At 43.1% G+C, this 12,980-nt stretch overlaps 2 protein-coding genes across 4 annotated transcripts; both read right to left on the bottom strand.

Annotated features, from left to right (window-relative positions):
• Nucleotides 1-507: 507 nt before the first annotated feature.
• LOC124019387 (guanine nucleotide exchange factor MSS4-like) lies at nucleotides 508-2,616 on the bottom strand. Of its 2 annotated transcripts, XM_046334712.1 has the most exons (3): nucleotides 1,920-2,616; nucleotides 1,516-1,598; nucleotides 508-630 (listed from the first exon to the last, which is right to left on the bottom strand). In XM_046334712.1, the coding sequence occupies exons 1-3, from the start codon at nucleotides 2,070-2,072 to the stop codon at nucleotides 558-560; spliced, it is 309 nt and encodes a 102-aa protein (XP_046190668.1). In that variant the 5' UTR covers nucleotides 2,073-2,616; the 3' UTR covers nucleotides 508-557. The 2 variants fall into 2 exon arrangements, with proteins under 2 accessions (XP_046190668.1, XP_046190662.1); XM_046334706.1 differs by having other exon boundaries at nucleotides 508-1,598; nucleotides 1,920-2,600.
• Nucleotides 2,617-5,559: 2,943 nt separating this feature from the next.
• LOC124031094 (adiponectin receptor protein 1-like) lies at nucleotides 5,560-12,690 on the bottom strand. Of its 2 annotated transcripts, XM_046342097.1 has the most exons (9): nucleotides 12,549-12,681; nucleotides 11,853-11,926; nucleotides 11,536-11,758; nucleotides 10,874-10,981; nucleotides 10,375-10,546; nucleotides 8,238-8,424; nucleotides 7,895-8,082; nucleotides 7,453-7,646; nucleotides 5,560-6,864 (listed from the first exon to the last, which is right to left on the bottom strand). In XM_046342097.1, the coding sequence occupies exons 3-9, from the start codon at nucleotides 11,677-11,679 to the stop codon at nucleotides 6,736-6,738; spliced, it is 1,122 nt and encodes a 373-aa protein (XP_046198053.1). In that variant the 5' UTR covers nucleotides 11,680-11,758; nucleotides 11,853-11,926; nucleotides 12,549-12,681; the 3' UTR covers nucleotides 5,560-6,735. The 2 variants fall into 2 exon arrangements, with proteins under 2 accessions (XP_046198053.1, XP_046198055.1); XM_046342099.1 differs by lacking the exon at nucleotides 11,853-11,926 and having other exon boundaries at nucleotides 12,549-12,690.
• Nucleotides 12,691-12,980: the final 290 nt, after the last annotated feature.

Genomic DNA, 12,980 nt, shown 5'->3' with positions numbered 1-12,980 from the left:
TTCACAATTGGTCTTAGATAAATATTGAAGTGAAAATAATTGTCCTCTAGGCCTGTACAGTTTACAATAAAAACGAATACATGTACCAAACAATATATTGATTCTTATTTATTCATCCTACAGTACACAAAAGTATAGGCTACATTTGAGTTATGCATTCTAGTGGAAGTGAAACAGATGAGCGCATTCATACTAAAGCCTCGTGGTGACCGGGACTTGTTTTTTTTAAATGGACTCGATGGGCTCGATGATTGGGTGTAGTTCCTTGGATTCTGGTGTGAGGGAGGGTGCACAGAGAGGGGCCACCGACTTTACAAGTGATATGTAAAAATGACAAGCCATAGCCAATAGATAATGTGTGTAAATTAGATAAAATACATGTCCCGAACCAATTAAAGTATTCCATCAGCTAAAAGGGGTCTTGAAATTGACTTTCGATTTCCTATGCAGTCAAGTCAATGAGGGTGAACTCCATTCTAGAACTAGAATTTACAAACAGGTCAAAAATCACAGGGATACATTTTATTTTACAGAGTTAATAACAGTTTGAAAGAGAATCAAAATGATGAGTCCATGATGAGCATGGACTGTGGAGATCTCATGGGGTCCTCTGGAGTTTGATGGCAATAGCTGAGGGCCAACATAGAGCAGCAGTCAAAGCCAATGTGGTATATCAACAGACAGAACACTGTCACTTGAAGTGTATCAGCAACAAATGCATACAGCACACTCAACAAATACAACCACTCCCATTATTCAGAATGTGAAGGGTGTGCTATGCTGATAAGCACACTAATCATTCAAACAGTAGAAGTACAAATGGGCCACATTTGTAGAATCAGAGATAGTCTGATAATATTTCAAGTAAGCCTATACAAGTAATACAATTCCAAAGGCTGTAGGGTTAAGCTCAGACCAAAGCATAACACCTGAATATGGGATAGTTACAGTATTAGATTGAATAACAGTTTTATAGACTGATAAGACAGTTGTTCAGAGAACCACATCAATACCATTGTTGATCAGTAATAAACAAAGGAATTGAAGAACACTTGGCTTTGAAGAACTAAGGAGTCATCCAGCACCAGCCAGAGGGAAAGTGAAGGCCGGAAAGAATTAAAGGACAAGAGATACCAATGCTTGTTGCCCATGCACAGTGGGTGACCGTCCTATCGCCTCTGACCACAGAACATTTGCCGCCATTTTCTGTTGACTTCTCTACATGTTGAATAGGCACTGTCCGTCGACACCCAACAAGTAATCTACTGCGCACGGCTGACGTTCGTGTTGGTCTGTCTTGTCCTTCAGTTCCAAATGTGTACACTCTCAGGTTCTTACAATGGGCCACACTAGGCATGATTGACTCTTTCCAATGCAACATAGAAACTCTTTTTGTCATCCAGGCAGTGCCAGCCTATGGGTCCAATCTCACAGTCTGCACAAATGAGGTACTTGATTCTCCCCACATCCTTTGTGAAGCCCACATTCTCAAAAGTGTACATGTCGTCGACTAACCAGTGGGTAGTCAGTGTGTCCCCATCCACGGATCCCTCTGATTGGGTGATAGTGGTCTTCTTGCGCATTGAGGGCAGGAACAGCTGGTGGATATTGGGGAGGAAATAGAAGGCCAGATTCATCATGACAATGGCCACAAATATGAATAGATATACAGCAGTGATTTTCCAGTCCCTGACATTGTTTAGTCACATCATGGCATACATAGCAAATTGCACATTGTATGCAAAATATCAATTTTGAGCTGTAGTTTAGGTGGTGGTTAGACAGTGCACTGACTTGAAATAAAACAACTGATGAATGCCCATTCGGATAGGAAAATAGGTCTATTGTGAATAATATAACTCGTAATTTAAAAGGGTCATTTGTCTTTAGGGGTTACTACTGTCTAAGGTAAACCTTACCTCCTTCTCCGTAAACACCGCCATCCCTGGGCAGAGGACCTTCGATCCACAACGTTGGCACAAAACTGACTTGATATTCTTTCCAACCCCCGACACCAGCGTAGACAGGTCGACGCATCCTTCAGTGGGAGAGCACTGTTCTTGGTTGTCCATGTTGAACGCAATTTATGTGACTATACTACACTTATAAAGCGAATGCTAAGGTGGTTAGCTATAGTCAAACCACTGCTCTATATATTTCTTTCAACTAATGTAACCAATCTAGCTAAATTAACGTGAATTTTGAGGCGTCAACTCACCTCTGCTGTATAAGCTGCCCAGAAAGAGTATACCTAAACTATTACCAAGCGGCTAGTGCAAGTAATGTAACTAGTAAAAGCACACCGCCATATCAACATTTTGTACAAAAAAACGACCAAACAAGCGTTGCTGGAGTGTGCACCCGCTGAAACTTCCGTTCAGAGTCCACATCGCTCAATTATATCGTTCCTTCTTCATATATGATGATTGATTGGTTTGATTTTTAAATAACTGCTGCTAGGTTGTTCTTTATCTACAATTAAACAAATAATGTAATTTCATCTATATTTTGGGGAAATAGTTAGTCTACTATATCGCATATGTTTAAAACCAAACCATTTTCATTTGGATAAGATCAAAATAGACATACACTTGTGATAAAATCGGATTAATCTGAGTGATAACCATATCCACCCAGTTTACCAATTCGTCAGAGTAAGGTCAACAATATAGAAGGTGCCATCATGTGACTGATACCGCACACATTATTCATAGTGAAAGGGCACCATAGAAGGGAAAGGGGATATGAGTCAGTTTCACAACTGAATGCATTCAACCAAAATATCTTCCGCATTTAACCTAACCTCTCTGAATCAGAGGTGCTGGTGCTGCCTTAATCGACATGGGGCAGTTGTCGTTGGGGGTTTACTGCCTTGCTCAAGGACAGAACAGCAGATTTTTCCACCTTGCCGGCTCGGGGATTCGAACCAGGGACCTTTCAGTTACTTAACCGCTAAGCTACCTGCATTGACATCCAATTGAAACAGATTTTTGAGTTATCATACATAGACTGTACCTCTCTGGAAGTTCTAAGATACTGTATTTATAATCAGTGGAAGTCATTGCAAACAACCAGTCTCCCCATCTCTGGTACCTTCAGGTAGAATTATAGAACTCCCAAGGTGTGTGGACTCAAGAGACATAGTTTGCATTGGGTAAAGAGAATGTTCCAACTTTTTGTGACCATGCACGCAGCTAGCTACATAACTAGCCCAGACGAATAGCCCCCTGCATGAAAGTAACAATTACATTCCATAACATTTAGAATGAGTGATTAACTGCTACGCAACACCCCATATAAAATATATTTTGTAAAGCTGGGGCTATAGACAAAATGTGGCATAAATATGGTCAAATATGGAATTAACTACATTGAAGTAGCATTGGTAACTCTAAAACATACAGTGACTGAGCTAAAGGGTAGAGCTGCCTCTTTCAAGGAGCGGGACTCTAACCCAGAAGCTTATAAGAAATCCCGCTATGCCCTCCGACGAACCATCAAACAGGACAAGCATCAATACAGGACTAAGATGAATTACATTTACATTTACATTTAAGTCATTTAGCAGACGCTCTTATCCAGAGCGACTTAATTACTCGTACTACACCGGCTCCGACGCTTGTTGGATGTGGCATTGCTTGCAAACTATTACAGACTACAAAGGGAAGCGCAGCCACGAGCTGCCCAGTGACACGAGCCTACCAGACGAGCTAAATTACATCTATGCTCGCTTCGAGGCAAGCAACACTGAAGCATGCATGAGAGCATCAGCTGTTCTGGACGACTGTGTGATCACCCTCTCTGTAGCCGATGTGAATAAGACATTTATACAGGTCAACATTCACAAGGCCGCAGGGCCAGACCGATTACCAGGACGTGTACTGCGAGCATGCATTGACCAACTGGCAAGTGTCTTCACTGACATTTTCAACCTGCCCCTGACTGAGTCTGTAATACCAACCCGTTTCAAACAGACCACCATAGCCCCTGTGCCCAAGAACACTAAGGTAACGTGCCTAAATGACTACCGACCCGTAGCACTCACGTCTATAGCCATGAAGTGCTTTGAAAAGCTCGTCATGGCTCACATCAAAACCATTATCCCAGAAACCCTAGACCCACTCCAATTTGCATACAGCCCCTACAGATGATGCAGTCTCTATTGCACTCAACACTGCCCTTTCCCACCTGGACAAAAGGAACACCTTTGTGAGAATGCTATTCATTGACTACAGCTTAGCATTCAACACCATAGTGCCCTCAAAGCTCATCACTAAGCTAAAGACCCTGGCACTAAACACCTCCCTCTGCAACTGGATCCTAGACTTCCTGATGGGCCGCCCCCAGGTGGTAAGGGTAGGTAACAACATCCGCCACACTGATCCTCAGCACGGGGGCCCCTCAAGGGTGAGTGCTCAGTCACCTCCTGTACTCCCTGTTCACTCATGATTGCATGGCCAGGCATGACTCCAAAACCATCATTAAGTTGGCTGACGACAGACACAACAGTGGTAGGCCTGATCACCGACAACGATGAGACAGCCTTATATGGAGGTCAGAGACCTGGCTGTGTAGTGCCAGGACAACATCACCCTCAACATGATCAGGACAAAGGAGATGATTGTGGACTGCAGGAAAAGGAGTACCAAGCATTACCACATTTTCAACGGGGCTGTAGTGGTTCAGGTTGAGAGCTTCAAGTTCCTTGGTGTCCACATCACCAACGAACTATCATGATCCAAACATACCAAGACAGTCATGAAGAGGGCACGACCAAGCCTATTCCTCCTCAGGAGACTGAAAAGATTTGCCATGGGTCCTCAGATCCTCAAAAAGTTCTACAGCTGCACCATAGAGAGCATCCTGACTGGTTGCATCACTGCCTGGTATGGCAACTGCTCGGCCTCCGACCACAAGGCACTAGAGGGTAGTGCATACGGCCCAGTACATCACTGGGGCCAAGCTTTCCGCCACCTTAGTCAAACTGTTCTCTCCGCTACCGCACGGCAAGCGGTACCAGAGCACCAAGTCTAGGTCCAAGAGGCTTCTAAACAGCCTCTACCCCCAAGCCATAAGACTCCTGAACAGGTAATCAAATGGCTACAGACTATTTGCATTGCCCCCCCCCTTTAAATGCTGCTACTCTGTTATCTATGCATAGTCACTTTAACTCTACCTGCATGTACATATTACGTCAACTTATCTGTACACATTGACTCTGTACCGTTACCCCTGTATATAGCCTCGCTACTGTTATTTTTAATTATTTGTTATATCTATTTCTTAAAACTGCATTGTTGGTTAAGGACTTGTAAGTAAGCATTTCACTGTAAGGTTGTATTTGGCTCATGTCACAAATAAAATTTGATTTGACAACGACAAACCATGTTCATGTGTGTGAAATGTAAAGTGTGATTAAGTGTCATATCACTATATGGGACAGAAAATGCATCACTTGGGTTAGTTTCCCATTTTAACATTAATAAATATTTATTATGTGTTTACATTTCAGGGAAATGTATGATCCATCAACTTGTCTACACAGGACACAACACAAAGTCAAGAATACACAGATTGTTTAGTCTTTGTAATAAAGCCACAGAAAGTCAGCTTTAAAAAAAAAACATTCTTAAACAGCAGTTTGAGAAAACTATTGGTGGTCAAAAGTTTAATAGTGATTTCATTGGGTATAAGGACAAGAAAACAAAAAAGTTTGTTATCATTATATCTGGAGATCCTAATGAAGTTCACTTGACTGCAATATTGGCCCATCTATTTAAAAACTATTTCCATTGGCCTAAGGCACAGGAATACTAGAATATTATTCCTATTTCCTACTCACTACATGGTGGACCCCATGCAGTGACAAAGTTTAATGGTAATAACATATTGTTAAGGTGCAATAATTTGACCTTTAGAGTTCTGAAATATAGCCTTAAAATTAAACAAATCTCAAGCTGAGAAGGGAAAGAGTTGACCTATTCCCAGATTTGCCCATTGTGCGTTTCCCGGTTAGCTTCATACCAGCTATCAATCATACAAGATCCTGTTCGATTGAAAAAGGACATGAGGGGTAAGGGTACCAAGCAGAGTGTCTTTTAGGTAAGTCATTCAATTGACTAAGTTCCATAACCCATACCTCGATTGGAGTTGATTGTATGTCAACTAAATTTAAATCAACAAAATACTCTTAATCAATTGTTGGAATTGCCCACTGTTTTAAATGATGACTTTTACATTTAAAAAAATGAATTTAATTTCGATTAATTCCTTATAATTACAGAATAATAATGGAACGAACTGACCCCAACCCGGACCCTTTCTATCACATAAGCCTCCTACAGCTTGATTTGGGAAGCTCTGGAGGGCAACGCCTCTCAGAGGTTCCCATCCTTGAAGGAAACATGTAATCAATCTGGTCAAAATCCCCTGTTGTTCTTCATGAGCTAAAGTGGAGCCTAGAGCTCCCTTTTGATAAAAAAAAAAAAAAAAAAGTGCTGCTGCATCACCGGGATGCCCCTCTATATAGTTCACTGGCTAAAGCTACTTTATATGGGGAAAAAGTAGCACAAGCAGAAAAACACACCACAAGAAAACCAAAAATGACATGAGCAAATCGGGTGGGTGGGGGAGGGCGGAGAAAAGGAGCTACAGAGGACCATTGCGTGTTCCAGCAGCACTTTATAGGGATGGGGAACGACCAGGAAATGGATGAGGGGGCCACAGATGGGCATCTCAGAGAAGGGTGTCGTCAGTGCACCCTCCCTCCAGGCCGTAGCGGAACTCCTGCAGGTTGGAGACGCCGTAGAAGTGGATAAAGGCTGCCGCCACCACCAGGACGTGGAAGATCTGGTGGGAGTGAAACTGAGGAGAGAGGGAGGTCAGAGGCTGCTTACCATATGGCACCCTATTCTCTACTTAGTGCACTATTCCCATATGGCTCTGGTCAAAAGTAGTGCACTAAATAGGGAATGTATGTCCAAAGGTTCCTCTGGTTAGAGCATGGTGTTTGCAACACAAGTTCTAGCAGTTTGATTACTACATGGGCCACATATTCCTACAGTACAGTTCAGTACTATATAGGGAATAACCAGAGTCCTCTGTGGTGTACTATATAGGGAATAACCAGAGTCGTATGTGGCGTACTATATAGGAAATAACCACAGTGCAGAACATGTGTGACTCACATCGCATTAAATGACGATAACATTGTAATAATCATATAAATGAGGACATGGGGTTAGTTCAGGAGCTATCTACAAGCCTGCGTCTACATCCCAAATGGCAGCCTATATCCTATATAGTGCACCACTTGACCAGAGCCCTATTTAGTATTTTCTTATGATCCCCAATTAGCCGCACTCTTTCTTGGGTCCCCCTATGGGCCCTGGCAAAAAGTAGCGCAGTATAAATGGAATAGGGATACATTTTTTGCCTCTGTTACACACTTACCCAGATGTCACATTTGCCAGGGAAGTAGCGTTCGGGGATCCTGGCGGCGTACAGTCCGGCGCCAGTGATGTACATGGCGCCCATCAGGTAGAACCAGCCCATCTGTCCCACAGTGGTGGCCTTGACGAAGCCCTCCTCGATAGTGAAGTGCACTGTGGGGACGATGCCACTCAGTCCCAGGCCCATGAACACTCCTGTGAGAGAAATGGAGGGGAAAGGTTGGTTGGTGGAAGCAGGAGCAGCTGGATCAGTCATAGTATAGGATACAATAAGATGGTCAAACTTATACCAGCTATTCACACACATGTAGAAGAAAAATGCATTTCCTGATGATTTTCTCATGTTTTTAGCTGTTGTATTAACACATTTACATATATGTCATTGCTCTGTATCCATGTCACAGTACACTCTCTAACAGGCTGGTTAATATGTGGTGCAGCACCTGCTCGTGTGGGCCGATGTGCGGGCGTGGAGAAGCGTTCCCACTGGGCCACTATGATGGCGGCAATGCCCAGCACACAGACAATGGTGAGGTAGATGAGGCGTGGCTGTGGGGAACAATAGAATGAGTAGTAGAGCCAGGGCACAAATGAACCCATGATCAGCAGGGCGATACCCGAGTAGTCAAGTCTGAGGGAAAACAAAAACACTGAGGTTAGAAGAGGAGCATCCATTTAAATTACACTTTAAAGTATAAAAACCTGAACTGAAACGTCACATTTCTTTTCAGAAATACAGGAGAGCTAATCAAAATGAGCAAGAGGGAGGGGGGCATGCGGCCTTACTTGGAGAAGGTCCGGGACACTTTCTCAGAGTGGCAGTAGACGGTGTGAAAGAGCCAGGAGAAGCTGAGGCAGAGCACAGCACCCAGAAAAAACATCCCAAACACCACTTTCTCCTGCAGCGGGGCCATGAAGTACATATTGGGCCGCAGAATGGTGTAAGTGCCCAGACCAATAAACAGGATCAGCCCTGGGGGTTGGAGAGGTGAGGGCATCATTTGTGAACTAGTAATCATACAGGGCATATCATGACAAATGAATATTAGCATATAGGAAGGGGTCTCTATGGTGCACACTGTATAAACACAATGGGGGACACAATCGGGAGCATTGTAAATGGAAATGTGTTGTGTAAAAGAGGCACACTTCTTTGCTATGTAGTATAGACAAGTAAACTGCACAATACATACAGTTGAAGTCAGAAGTTTACATACACTTAGGTCGGAGTCATTAAAACTCATTTTTCAAAAACTCCACAAATTTCTTGTTAACAAACTATAGTTTTGGCAAGTCGGTTAGGACATCTACACATTTTTACAACAATTGTTTACAGACAGATGTAACTTATAGTTCACTGTATTACAATTCCAGTAGGTCAGAAGTTCACATACACTAAGTTGATTGTGCCTTTAAATAGTTTGAAAAATTCCAGAAATAGAAGCTTCTGATAGGCTAATTGACATCATTTGAGTCAATTGGATGTGTACCTGTGAATGTATTTCAAGGCATACCTTCAAACTCAGTGCCTCTGCTTGACATCATGGGAAAATCAAAAGAAATCAGCCAAAACTTCAGAAAAAAAACTCTAGACCTCCGCAAGTTTGGTTCATCCTTGGGAGCAATTTCCAAATGCCTGAAGGTACCACGTTCATCTGTACAAACAATAGTACGCAAGTAAAAACACCATGGGACCACGCAGCCGTCATACCGCTCAGGAAGGAGACGCGTTCTGTCTCCTAGAGATGAACGTACATTGGTGCAAAAAGTGCAAATAAATCCCAGAACAGCAGCAAAGGACCTTTTGAAGATGCTGGAGGAAACAGGTACAAAAGTATCTATATCCACAGTAAAACGAGTCATATATTGACATAACCTGAAAGGCAGCTCAGCAAGGAAGACACCACTGCTCCAAAACCGCCATAAAAAAGCCAGACTACGGTTTGAAACTGCACATGGGGACAAAAATGGTACTTTTTGGAGAAATGTTGTCTGGTCTGATGAAACAAAAATAGGACTGTTTGGTCATAATGACCATCGTTATGTTTGGACGAAAAAGGAGGAGGCTTGCAAACTGAAGAACACCATCCCAACCGTGAAGCACGGGGTGGCAGCATCATGTTGTGGGGGTGCTTTGCTGCAGGAGGGTCTGGTGCACTTCACAAAATAGATGGCATCATGAAGAAAGGAAAATTATGTGGATATATTGAAGCAACATCTCAAGACAACAGTCAGAAAGTTAAAGCTTGGTCACAAATGGGTCTTCCAAATGGACAATGACCCCAAGCATACTTCCAAAGTTTTGGCAAAATGTCTTAGGGACAATAAAGTCAAGGTATTGGAGTGGCCATCACAAAGCCCTCACCTCAATCCTATAGACAATTTGTGGGCTGAACTGAAAAGGCGTGTGCGAACAAGGAGGCCTGGAGGAATGGGCCAAAATTCACTCAACTTATTGTGGGAAGCTTGTGGAAGGCTACCCGAAACATTTGACCCGAGTTAAACAATTTAAAATGCAATGCTACCAACTACTAATTGAGTGCATGTAAACTTCTGACCCACTGGGAATGTGATGAAAGAAATAAAAGCTGAAATAAATCATTATTTCTACTATTATTCTGACAATTCACATTCTTAAAATACAGTGGTGATCCTAACTGACCTAAGACAGGGAGTTGTTACGATGATTAAATGTCAGGAATTGTGAAAAACTTAGTTTAAATGTACTAAGCTAAGGTGTATGTAAACCTCCGACTTCAACTGTACATTGCTTAATGGCAGCATGCCGAACTTAGGACCCACTGAATGTGCCCTAGTTGTGGGGAACGTGGACTTGTGCTTCACTGTAACTTTATAGGCAATGGTGTGATGCTCAACATGTGAGGATTCAGTCTCCTCAGATCTCACACACTCACTCACTCACCCAGAAGGTGGGTCCAGATGTTGCCTGTTTCTGTGTGGATCCTGAAGATGCTTCCAAAGCATGCGCGGAAGGAGGGCATGGGGGGACGGTGTCCATGCAGGAGGTAGTCGTTGTCCTTCAGCCACTCCGGCAGGACATGAAATGGGATGACCCTCCAGCTACCCTTCCACACCTTAAAACAAAAGGGTTTAAGGCTACCATGAATGTCCTGTTCATCTCCGCACTCTTATTCTCTCTGTGTATGAAGTTAGACAGAGCAGCCATGGGGGCTGTTCCAGAAAGCAGGATCAATGAGTTAGCCAGCTAACTGTCCCAGAAATTCTTTTCGAGAAATATAGACTTGAAATGGGCATGGTATAATTGACTCGACAACCAACAACTCATATTCAAGTTTAGCTTTCTAAATGAATCAGAAAATCAAGAGATACTTTAGCTGCTTATCAAACTTAGCTGGCTAACTTATTGATCCTGCCATCTGGAACAGCCCAATGATGCCTACTTTGTGCACAAACTCCTCCATCTTCTCCATTGCGTGGTGAGCCTGGAGGGGCAGCGTCAGGACCTCTTCCACCTCTTCATCATCCTCATCAGGCAGAACTGAGGCCTCCTGCAGAGAGAGGTGATTTAGTTGGGCAAGTAGAGCATATGCCTTTTTGCAGTGCAGGATAAAAGTGAAAACTTGGGAACGAATCCCAGTTGGTTTGGTCTACATTTCCCTGACCATTACTTAGGTGCGACCCCACCTAAGCTTAGCTCTATTGCCCAATGACCACTTAGATTGGTTTTGTCTTCAACTGGGGCATATTCACGAGGGTGCAACGCTATAGAACATTTAGATAGAAACTTATTTTGTAGAACAACCAGTTTGTTTGGATGTAGAATAGGCCAATGGGGAGATCTGCAACGTTCTGAACTTTCACCTCTCTGAATACACCCCATGGTTCACTAGACACCTGAATCTTCCAAATGTTGATTTGGAAGATTCTGCGCCCACTTTAGAAAATACCTAATACCTGTGGTAATCGAGGAGTTGAGTCAGGTGGCATTCCAAATGGCACCCTATATAGTGCGTTACTTTTGACTAGGGCGCTGATCAAAATTTGAGCACTGTGTAGGGAATAGGGTGCCATATGGGACATAACCTGTCTCCCCCGCTCTCACTTCTGACATCATGCCTTTCCCCGCTGTCTGCCGTCCTGTCTCCTCCAGCAGGGGTCCCAGCTCCATCAGCTCCACATCCGGGACCCGGCAGTCCTCTGAGATCCGACAGTCTGCATCACTCGCAGACCCGTTTCGGCCTGACATAGGGAGACTGCCTGATGACCTGTCCTCTGCCTGTGAGTACTACTAAAGCCTGGCACTCAAGTCCGCAGTTGGCCCAGCGCTGAAGAGTCAAGAAATCATAATGACAAATAAATGCTTTAGTTAATTTAGTTTTTCACTGAAATAACTTTATTCCAAATTGTAACTAACTTCACCTGTGACAATTGGACCTGATGTGGACTTTGGTAGGTCTATATTTCCCACCGACAGATGGTCCTTGCACTCAGCACTGAAGTAAAAATGGCAGCTTCCAGTATTACTTTGACATAACGTTACATTTTTACACCATCAACAAAGTCTTATAATACCATGTCGTGAAAATGTTCACTCGTTAAATGAGTATTTGACAACAGTTATGACGAATAAGCTACTCGGCTAACATGGCAGGAAGACCAAAATCGCTCTTGCGAGACGGCCGGAAAATGTAGTTAGCTAACGGTAACGTTAGCTGGCAGCTAACAAACAAAACTGGGAAAGACTGTCAGCTGGTTGGCTACCTTAGAACAAAGAAATCATACAATAGCATCCGAATAAACATGGAACTGGAATAGCAAGACAACGACTTCAATAATATGATTTGGCTGACATGATTCATGACGTACACCAGCAAATTATAGCTAGCTAGAGCCCCAAAGTAACGTACGCTAACCGCAGATGCTAGCATTACTAATGCCATTAGCTAGCATGAAAGGCTAGCTAGTTAGCTTTCGCATACACGAAGAAAACTGGTCACGTCTGGCTGTATCGAACCAATGCCAAACACACGGACACAGTTGCAAATACAGTGCTACAATATTGTTCATTGTTGTAGCTTGTTAACGTTTGCATTTTCATTCAGCGGACGTAGCTACCTGATGCTCCAGACGTCAAAGGAAATGTGATCCCTTCCCGATTCTCACAAAAACAAGCCGAACCCCCGAACGAACAGTCAACGCAGCACGGTTAACGAAAATGACAGTCAATGCCAAGCAGAGTTCCAACTGGTTCTCATAAACGTAACAGCGTCTCCATCTAGTGGTTAAAATTAAATATAAAATGTTTTAGACGTAACACCAAAATACTGTCTGTATATGTAGCCATTATATCAAATCAACATAGATTTGTGGTACATCGTTTTATTCCCAGGTCATGCACGTACTTCTCCTATAAATTATTGAGTGGAATCACATTACCTCCATAATGGTGCCTGCATGAACCCCCAAACTTAACAGTAGTGGATGTACAGTATGTGAAAAGTTGGCTTCAGCACTGAGCTGTCTAAACCACATTATAGCAGCACAAGA

This window comes from Oncorhynchus gorbuscha, linkage group LG03 (genome assembly GCF_021184085.1).
Source record: "Oncorhynchus gorbuscha isolate QuinsamMale2020 ecotype Even-year linkage group LG03, OgorEven_v1.0, whole genome shotgun sequence".
In the NCBI taxonomy this organism is placed as follows: Eukaryota; Metazoa; Chordata; class Actinopteri; order Salmoniformes; family Salmonidae; genus Oncorhynchus; species Oncorhynchus gorbuscha.
This window is presented reverse-complemented; position numbering and strand designations above follow the sequence as displayed.